Consider the following 11,216-nt stretch of genomic DNA (forward strand, 5'->3'; position numbering starts at 1 on the left):
CAATACCAATAGTACTCGTCCTCGCATGATAACAATGGTTCACACCAAATTTGGAAAGAATCTGTCAAAAACTTCAGCCCCTATCCCCAATTATTGGACCGATGGACAGAGATGGTAACGACATAATACTTCCAGACTGAAATGTGGGCACATATAAAGACACACCCATTTACATATAAGCATTTTATTTTGGCATGATATATTGAATAAATGGATGAATGAGTTACATTATGATAAACCATCATAATTATATGTATAAAAGACTACAATAAACCTATTCATCTGTTAAATCAAAAATTTGGGAAAATTCAAAATGACACTAAACCAGTTACCTGTATACATAAATTCGATAGATTGACTTTTAAACTTAATTCTTCAGATTTTAATGATGCATTGCTCATGATTTACCTGTTTTCTCTAGAATACATAATTAAACACATTTTTAGTTTATTTTCCAATAAAGTACATTCTGATCAAATCTTAAGCTTATCAAACATTTTCTCTGTTAACTATCAAATAGGTAGCTGGATACTATGAAATTAACTGCCACTGGCATTACAATATCAGATATTTGAAAAGTTTATATTCAAACAGGATGAACTTGGTATATTCTCTGTGTCTGATTATTGCTAGATGTAACCGTAACTATTTTACTGTCCTTTGTTGTTGATATTTTCTGTCCATTACCATTTATAACCTGTATACATTTCCACTTTCCCGCATAATTAGCTGAAATGATATATTTAAAATGATTAGCTGAAATGATATATTTAAAATAATTAGCTGAAATTATAATATATCTAAAATAATTAGATGCAATTAAATGTCGAAAACAATTAGCTGAAAATATATATTCAAATAATTAGTAGAAATTATACATTTAAATAATTAGCTGAAATTAGTGAAATTATAAATTTAAAATAATGTTCGGAAATTATATTCAAAATATTTATCTGAAATTAAATTTAAAATAATTAGTTGATTATCCATTGAAGCCCCACAAAGGAAATTTTATACATGATAATATTACTTAATTCTTTAATGTAGAATATTTATAGATGGAAAAAATTCTGTAAAACTGATTTTTCATTGAATTTGTCTGTAAACAGTGTACTCAGTTTAACAGGTGAAAAAAAGTCCAACAAATGGCCATACTTTAGTCAAAATACGAACTTGGCCTGCCTCTCATCTGGAGAGATAGATAGAGCGAGGTATGGGGTAATTTCGTCAAGGCACTCAAAGAAAAAAGAATACCGGTAAGTAAAATAGGGTAAAAAGTCACAGTTATGTAGGTCAATTTTTTCATTCAAAACATTTGGGTATTTTGAGTACATAAAACATTTTAAAAATATATCTATGCAAAAGCCACCATTCCTTTGGGGTTTTTTTTTAAGTAGGTCAAAGTTTCAGAAAGATCCTATGGTTAGATTCTGAGAATTCCGATTTGTGGAAAAACACAAATAAAACATAATTATATTATGATTTGTGGAAAAACACAAATAAAACATAATTATATTAACTTTAACCAGTGGCACTCAAAGAAAAAAGAATACCGGTAAGTAAAATAGGGTAAAAAGTCACAGTTATGTAGGTCAATTTTTTCATTCAAAACATTTGGGTATTTTGAGTACATAAAACATTTTAAAAATATATCTATGCAAAAGCCACCATTCCTTTGGGTTTTTTTTTTAAGTAGGTCAAAGTTTCAGAAAGATCCTATGGTTAGATTCTGAGAATTCCGATTTGTGGAAAAACACAAATAAAACATAATTATATTATGATTTGTGGAAAAACACAAATAAAACATAATTATATTAACTGTAACCAGTGGCTGCCAGGCAGGATACGCCCACATTTTCGAGAGATGGATAGAGAACAAGCTAAGAAGAAAGTGATTTTTCCTACAATCAAGGGCCATAATTCAGGAAATTACAATTTGATATGCGCAAATATCGAAAGGAACAAAATCGGATAAAAATTGTGACTTCTATAGGGTCCACAACTTTGATATACCCTATTTTTTACGCTATTTGAGAACGAAGGGCGGCCATTTTATGTCAGTTTTGGGCCGATTTTCACGAAATTCGAACTCAGTCGTCCTTAGGGTGTAACGGTGATATAATAATACGGTTTTTTAAATCGGATAAAAATTATGACCTCTCTAGGGTCCACAAGCTAAAAACGCGATTTTTCATACAATCAGGTGCCATAAATTCACGGTCCGATAGGCGCGAATATCGAAAGGAACCAAGATCTTTGGGTTATAAACTTACATTTCAAGTTTCAACAAAATCGGATTAAAATTGTGACCTCTATAGGGTCCACAACCTTGATATACCATATTTTTACGCTATTTGAGAACGAAGGGCGACCATTTTGTATGTCAGTTTTGGGCCGATTTTCACGAAATTCGAACTCAGCCGTCCTTAGGGTGTAACGGTGATATAATAATACGTTTTTTTAAATCGGATAAAAATTATGACCTCTATAGGGTCCACAAGCTAAAACACGATTTTTCGAACAAACAGGGGCCATAATTCAAGAAGTTACTGTCCGATATGCGCGAATATCGAAAGGAACCGAGATCTTTAGGTTATAAACTTACATTTCAAGTTTCAAATAAATCTGATAAAAATTGTGACCTCTATAGGGTCCACAGGCTAAAAACGTGATTTTTCGTACAATCAGGGGCCATAATCCATGAAGTTTCGATCCGGACGGACAGGGGCGACGGCATAATACGTCCACATGAAAATATGAAAATATCAAAGTTTAATAAACCTTACCTTTCCATAATCGAACTCTGCCATCATCACCAGATGAAGATAAAACTGTTCCTAAAACATTCCAACTTAATCTCCATACCTGATTATAATAAAACAGTAGAAACTTTAAATATGTACTAGTTCAAATATCATAATTTGTTGTTGTACTATTCAACTGGGCTGCTAATTGTGCTTGATTAAAGATACACATTCCAACGAAAGTAATCATAGAGTCGTTATTTACAATAAAAGTATGGCATATTTTGTATATATGGAGAGTAGAGATAACCAATCTTACTAGAAAATTACTGGATTCTTTGAGAAACAGAACTGTACGTGTCAGTAACTGACAGTCTGTCTGCTCAAGTGACACAAGTACAGCTTCTTAAGCATGTTGATTTAATTGCTGACAGTTGTAAGAACATTGAAAGATTTAAATGCCCAGTATGCTCTGCGATTAAACAGAGGAAAAATAAGTTGGCAGAGGATAATCCAAGAATTTACTTATGTATCGAAATATCTGGTAAATGGACAGCAACTAACAACAAATACATGAAGTGGTTTTCTTGAGAGGGACTTGAAGCAAACCTTTTATAGATAAATTAGTTTGAATATGTTTTTAGTCCAAATACAGTAAGTAGTGGCTGGTATCATGTACAAGACAAGATATGTGTAGTGTGTAATCTTATATTTTTTTTTTGTAGTTTTGTATTGTTAATATATTGCCAACAATCACTTCATATAAAGAAAATATATATTATTGGTGGTCCAGTATACATACACACACACAGAGAAATGGTTACCTTATCAAAAAACATATGCCACAGAATAAATATCCTACTCAATTGCACCAACCAGGCTATGACGGAAAGTTTGCCAGGGCAGCGACACTACAGCCTACAGGGATCTTTAAAGTGTTGTCAATGGTATACACAGGACAGCGGTTTTTAATACCATTCGAAAGATTAGACCCTTTTATAATATACAACTAGACCTTTAATCATACCTGTGATTCGTGATCTGAGAATTCTGCAACTCTGTGCATTTCAAATTTACTTATTCCACCTGAGCCTAAAGATTCTTTACTGTAATTAAAAGGTTTAAATATGAATATTTCAGATACACAGTATACTTACTAGATGTATCTCCACTTGAGAAATAATTAAATTTAAGCATACAAAATGTGATTATGTTGCACTCAGATAACACCTCCATGGTACAATGTTGTTTGGTTTAGAAGAATAAGAAGATCAAGTAACCGGTGATTATCCAATGCTTTATTTTTTTAATTCAATGAGTCTACAGATCACTAAAGGATTGAACTAGAGTTACCCCCCTTTACTACAGGAACCATGACCCAAGCCAGCAATCAATGTTGTTGTTTTTTATTTTTAATCTTTTCAATCAAAACAATGTTGTTTAGGTGCTGTTTAAATGAAAATAAGAGTTGCTCCCATACAGTGTGTTATGAGGGAAAATTTGCTCGGACAGGGGCGTTCCAACTGCCTAGGGATCTTTTACGTGCATGCCAATGTGTACACTGGGACCCGTTTTTCCATACCATCTGAACGATTAGACAGCTGTCCTTGTCAGGCCCTCCTTCCTGCACCACTGCAGGGGGAAACCATGCTGGAAAATCTTAATGAACTTCCTCGGTCAACAACAGGATCGAACCATCGACCTCCAGGATATTGAGCCAGCATCTTACTCACTTAGCCCCTTGGCTCCCACTCACTGAGGAGTCTTTCAACAACATGATTGGAAAATAACATTACTTCAATTCACATTAAATTTCAAAATGTATGAAACATCATTAATGGCTTTAATCAAACCACACGTGTGGTTTTGGTGCTTTAAAATAAAAGGTCAATATTAACACCAGTTATTCTCTTTCGTCTATATATGCTGGACATGTCCGTCTGCATTGGTAAATGTCTGGCCGTAAAATACATTGAAGTGGACAATAGGATATGGTGAATCAAATTCAATATAAAAAAAACTTAATAATGAACTTACCCCAGAGGTTTAATACTGAAAATACTGAGATCTTTAGAGGCTACAGCTAGTGTATGATACAAACGACCTAGATTTGGAGCAAAAGCTAAATCATGTACTGGTTCTGTAGACACAGGTATAATCTCTACTCTCTTCCATTTCCTGTCAATATCAAGAACACATACTCATGTTCCTGGCCATGTGATGGCTTGATCTTAAACAATCCAAGTAAGATATATTACAGTGAATCAAAATGGTTAATTCTGTACGGAAGGCTCAAATAACTATCAGAAGCTATGAGAATAACCTTCAGTGATGTGCATTATAAATATACCTGGTTTTAAAGTAAAACCATCCCCCAGTTATCAGCTAAAGTTATAGACCTTAATTAATGGATCAACGATTTCTTGATATACTCTTTTTTACTTTCTTTTTGTTCAGCGAGTATATACAACAGAATCTGCAGGTCACTGCTATATTTCAAATACTTCTTAAAGTATTGATACGTCATTAGCATTTTTTGGTAAAATATCAAAATTCTCTTGGCTTAATACAAGCTAATCTGTTCTCATATCGATTATTTAACATAAAAAATCTGCCAGATTGGATTTAATTAGATTTAAAACAGGCCTATCATTTCTGTTTGGCCACAACAGAATGGCAGCAGGCTTATTACACATCATTGTAAATACTAAACGGAATTGAACCATTTTTGGACCGATATTCCTATTAGAGAGATTCACCTTTCACAATATTGTAGGTTGCGATGAGAGATTAACAAACCTTACAAGTCGTATTTAACAAGTCAAATTACTGAGCAACTTTATTTAATTCTCGGCTGACCAGTCCTGTTAGAAAAAACTTACCGACTATTTTCACTATATTCATATATATGTACTTTTCCTCCAGTAGCCGGGGATGGGTCATCACTACCTACAGCTATCATCATTGGATGCAGTCTGAAATATTTTAATGTTAAATATTCAAGGACTTCTATTCATGTACTACCTCTCAGAATACAGCAAACATTGTTTATTAACATACAAACAAATACAATAATAAGAAAAAAGATAGCCACACAAAGCATAGAAATATGCTCACATAGCAGCTATGTCTTGACAGTTGCTTATCCCAAATGAATGATGGCCAGACAACGAAAAATACACCCACATCAGCTTAATCATCTGAGCGGTCGACAAGGCGGTCGCATATTTATTGTTTTGTAGGTAACAGGGGACATTTACAAAATAATTTCATACTGATCAGATGATAATTTTCGTCGTTTGTAAGTTCACAAGTTTCTACAAGCTGAAACAAGGGCCTTAACTCTCGAAAATCAATAGGTACTTTGTTTCACTAATTTCAATCATGCATATAAATTTCATACAGATCGAACGTTCACAAGGTTCAACAAAGTGAAACAAGGGCAACAACTCTATAAGTAATTATAAGTTGCTGAAATTCAGTAGGCTGCTTTGTTTCACTAATTTAAAGTATGCATATAAATTTCATACATATGGATGGTAATTTTCGTCATTCGAGCCTTCACAAAATTCAAACAAGAGCATCGCTAACGCAGCAATATACGTCCACATTCCTGTTTTGTTTGATATGGTCCAGTTTGCATTGAGGGTCTGTGAAATAAAACTGGGTTGTAGGACTGCTATCAGTATAACATTTCGTTCACATTAACAGAACACAATTTTTATTTTAAAACAATCGATGTCTTTATTCTAAAAGCATGACGTTTTTTTTTTGTTTTTTTTTGCTTGATTGATAACGATAAGAGAATACTTGTGGAAACGTCGTGCTTTTAGAATAAACTAGTGATTGTATCCCATAAAAACTGTGTTCTGTTAATTTGTTCCCTGATCGCTAAATGCCACTTAAAGAATAACTAGAAATGGGCGTGGCTCTGCCCCTGGGGGTCGGGCATGCACCAAAAACAATAGGGATCTTCCTTGGGGTATAAGGAATAAGTATACCAAGTTTGAAGAAAATCCAGTAAGAATTGCGCCCTGTAGGCGACACAAAGACACACGAAAAGAAAATGGGCGTGGCTCTGCCCCTGGGGGTTGGGCATGCACCCCAAACGATAGGGATGTTCCTTAGGGTACAAAGAATGTGTATGCAAAGTTTCAAGATTATTAGTTAAGAAATGTGGCCTGTAGACGACAAACAAACAAATACTAGAAATGGGCGTGGCTCTGCCCCGGGGGGTCGGGCATGCACCAAAAACAATAGGGATCTTCCTTGGGGTATAAGGAATAAGTATACCAAGTTTGAAGAAAATCCATGAAGAATTGCGCCCTGTAGGCGAACCACAGACACACACACACACACACACACACACACACACATACATACATACACACACACACACACACAGACAGGGGCGACGGCATAATACGTTCACATTATGAATGTGGACGTATAAAAAGGAAACAAGGGCCATATCCCTGGAAGTAATAAAAAAAATTGCTCAAATTAAACAGGATCCTTTGTTTCACTAATTTAAATGATGCATATAAATTTCATAGAGATCAGATGATAACTTTGTTAGTGTTCACAAGGTGCAACAAAATGAAACACGGACCATAACTCGCGAAGAAATTATAGAAATTATTGAAATCAAAATAGGCTTCTTCATCTCACTAATGTAAACAACATCAGATGATAAATGTAGTCTGTAGATAGAGTGTTCACAAGAAATTGTCATGAATCAAGGTATTTCCTTAGCTCCATCCAAGCAAATGAAGTCCTAAGTCAGATGAAGTCCTAAGTCAGATGAGGTTCAAGCTTTCTGAGGGTTATTGTGTCAAATAGTTTGTAAAAATCATCAATGGTATTTAAGTTATTAATTTTAAAGTATGCAAGAATCTTTACACAAAATTGTTGAAAATACTATGAGCCTTTTAAACACTGACATTTTAAAAATAAATCAATCTCTTACTGTCATTTAAAGATGTTTACCTGGACAATGATGGATTCCATGACAGACAGCTACAAGTTATACCACACTGTATTTCATATTGCAACGACCACTGACTTAGATTTAATACATTCTGTGCTTCATAAATACGTACAATACAATCAGCTGAACATGTCGCCTACAAATATATTTAATTAACATTTATACTCAAATTAATCTCACACATATTAAAAATGTAAGTAGATACTTATTGTATGTGTACTGTCTGGACATTTTGGGTTGGGTCACAGGTGGCCAAATGGTCTAACAAGTGCGCTTTAGATCATAATGTCTGTCATTGAATGAGTGGCATGATTTCGATTCCCAAGGTGTACATGACAAGGAATAGGGACGCCTGTCCAACCTCGTGGATTTTCTCTACAGGTCCTCCTGTTCCCCCCACTGATAAAGACCCCTACGAGCAAGCAAATTATTAAAATAATTTTGAACCATATGTTAGTTCCAAACTAACCTATTTTGTGTAGAGTGGAAATTATGATTTTAGTTGAACCTGACAAAATGACACGCACTAATGAACACATGTAAGTACTAGACATTTTGAACTTGTACCTGACCCGAAATATAATAAATATCAATAAGAAACTGAGTAGCCAACATATTTTGTGATCCGAACATCCGACTTCAAACTAAATATGTCAGATGTCAATGTGACTGTAGCAAGTCATACAAAATATGTCAGATCTTCAAGAGGCATTATGTGAGAGCTCAACTTGTCCATTGCCTGATGTGTTTCTGGCTTTAAATGTTATTTAAATCAATATTTAGACACTTACAAATGAATATGCACATGACAAGCCAATAACCAATTATCGAGACAACCGGATGGCTTAGATAGTAAGTGGATTAGACAATGCCCGCCAAATCTGTGTCAAAAGTTGATATGGCTGGAGACTGCCAATGAAAAGGACTGACAATAATGGAAATGGTACTTGACAATTGAGAGTTTTCGTCTGCCAATTATGGCTATTTGTTGTCAAAACATCAAACATTCACAACTTTGCTCAGAACAAAGTAATTTGACTGACATTATATTAATTTTTCATTATCTATTTTTGAACTATCAGTATCATAGCAAGAAATGTCTGAACCTTTCTTTATATCTTAACTAACGTATCTTTAATGTGAAATAAAAAAGTTTTACCATCTGATTTTAAATCAGATGACGAAGGTAAAAAAACCCAGAATAATTAAAATCATAATAAAAAGTTTGTACCAGTTGTAAACCAAGATGTCTAGGCCCAAATTTTACATCTGTAACTGAAGTTCTACTATCTACCAGACTTGTCTTTCTAACCCATTGTGTCTTCCCATCTTTAGCCTGATCACCAATTAATTCTTCCCATATAGCTGCCGTTCTATCAAATGAGCAAGTTGCAATAACTTGACCAAATTCCGGATGTGCCCATGTTACTCTCCACACTGACCCATTGTGAGCCTAGAAAAACATAATAAACCAAGTTTTCTTTTCAAATAAAACATTTAGTTGAAGTCATCGAAGATCATTGAGAATTTGTGCTAAGGTCACATCTATTTCATTTTCTGTTCTTCTGGAACACCTATAAAAAAAGCCCCTCTTATTTGTATGAAAAGGTACTTGGTTGTACTGTTCAAAAGCTTTTAGTTCCAAATTTTTAAGTTTTCAAATTTTAAACAAAACATTTTTCACAGGATTCAAGTGGCAATTTTAATTTTTATCAAGAACCAGAAGAATGGAAAATTAAATTGGTGTGTCTAAGTACGATAATAAGTTTTGTTTATACTTTTTGTACTTACTTTCCAGCTTGCTGTGCATTGCCATTGATCATTTTCATCACAATCCCACACCTAGAAAAAAAATCAAATCTTAAAGGAGAACAACAGTTGTTGCAGATTTATCGTATTTCATTCAATAACTTCTTCTAGTCAACAAAGAATCAATCCTGCACAACCTAAAGTGCATATCATTTTGTTTTTAATCAGCTGACTAAATGGCTGTCTGACATTTAATGAGAGGAAGTGTCAGTCACTATAAATACAGAGACTAAAAGTCATTATTTGAATATTTCAACAACTTTGTTATATCATGTAGACCTTTTCAACAAACCAAGGTGTTCACAGACTCAAATTTTATATTGCATGTGCTGCTAGTTTGTTTACCTACAATACTGATAAGACTTCCTCTCATAGTGTGACATAACACCCTGTCTTTGATTAGTAAAATTATTTGCACTTTGTGAAGAGTCATACTGTAATGCCTTGCTGTTTTATTTTATTTTCAAAACTTGGAAACTATGGTAGTTTGGTAATTTTTTTCCTTCAATAGGCTTACATTCATATTTCATGTGGCATATAGCAGATTATGACTCGTACTAGGATTATACAATGTTTTGGGACATATTCCTCCTTATTGTTAGTTTTCATTTTTGAGTGAAGTCTGTATCACTCACTACTGGCCCGGTACTAATTGTACAGAACAGTGGATGCTTAAGCCTACGGCTAGTCCCCAGGATCCATTCACTTAATCTGATATGTACGTTTGTCTGTGATTTTTGCGTATTGTGTTATGTCCATAGATTTGTTTTGTGTAATTGTGAACCTGGTGCAGTCCCCTGCACTTATTATTAGAAGTAGGCCTACTTAACTTAGGTGTACGAAAGTGAAGTAGCGGTGCGGGAACTGGTAGAGGTGCAAAAGTGCCATTTCGTCCAATTCAATTAACAACTTTTACTTTCAAAATTGTTGCCTTTACAATACTCAGTTACATGCAGTTGTAAATTAAACCATTATCATTCATTTGTAATAGTAATACCTGAGGTTAAGATCGAGGGTTGTACCAAAAATTTTATAAATTCTACTAAACACATAAAGAAAGCATTTGTAAAACTGGTTTAAAGCGATCCCCAGAGAAACATTCGAAATTATGTGCCAATAATAATGTTATTACAAATAATACAACAAAAGGCGGTAATGCCAAATAATATTATTATATATTGTTTAATATAGCCTAATACCTTTACAGTGTGGTCACTTGAACATGTTGCCATTCGTCTTCCATGAAAATCGTATTCGATATCGTGAATTAGATCTTCATGGGCAGCTGGGAAAGCTTTTGTAGCCAACATTTTTTCACCCCTTGTTTATTTCTTTCGCCTTTCTTTGGGCGACTTTCAATTTCTTCTTACATTTTGATATCCAGACTTGTCACTTTCAAACTGGAATTTTTCATGTGTGACATTCCCGACACTGGAGACTTCCGCTGAACAATTAATTAGAGTTAGTTCCCCTAGATATAAAATAATTTCCAACTATGGTGCCCGAGTTCAGCCACTTTGTGCGTTCGTTGTCTATGTAAAAAGCGAAACGTGACATTTTGAATCAATGACGTAATATATATAACATATGACCTTTTACAGGCATTTAGTAACTGTATAGTACTAGCTTCAAAACGTTGAGAGAATACTCTTCGAAACGTCGCCTAAATAAAT

At 34.1% G+C, this 11,216-nt stretch overlaps 1 protein-coding gene across 1 annotated transcript; it reads right to left on the bottom strand.

Annotated features, from left to right (window-relative positions):
• Positions 1 to 430: 430 nt before the first annotated feature.
• On the bottom strand, positions 431 to 10,966 carry LOC126825491 (nucleoporin SEH1). Its single transcript, XM_050555126.2, has 9 exons — positions 10,743 to 10,966; positions 9,526 to 9,576; positions 8,966 to 9,187; positions 7,734 to 7,870; positions 5,627 to 5,719; positions 4,782 to 4,922; positions 3,772 to 3,850; positions 2,787 to 2,865; positions 431 to 729 (listed from the first exon to the last, which is right to left on the bottom strand). Exons 1-9 carry the CDS (start codon positions 10,851 to 10,853, stop codon positions 587 to 589), a joined length of 1,056 nt encoding a protein of 351 aa, XP_050411083.1. The 5' UTR covers positions 10,854 to 10,966; the 3' UTR covers positions 431 to 586.
• Between the last annotated feature and the right edge of the window lie 250 nt (positions 10,967 to 11,216).

This window comes from Patella vulgata, chromosome 6 (genome assembly GCF_932274485.2).
Source record: "Patella vulgata chromosome 6, xgPatVulg1.2, whole genome shotgun sequence".
NCBI classification, from domain to species: Eukaryota; Metazoa; Mollusca; class Gastropoda; family Patellidae; genus Patella; species Patella vulgata.

Coding starts and splice junctions, on each gene's coding strand:
- LOC126825491 (XM_050555126.2), bottom strand. CDS start 10,853: ATGTTGGCTACAAAAGCTTTCCCAGCTGCCCATGAAGATCTAATTCAC. Junction 9,577..10,742: donor CAAGTGACCACACTGTAAAG/GTATTAGGCTAT, acceptor TTTTTTTTCTAG/GTGTGGGATTGTGATGAAAA. Junction 7,871..8,965: donor GACATCTTGGTTTACAACTG/GTACAAACTTTT, acceptor ATATATTTGTAG/GCGACATGTTCAGCTGATTG.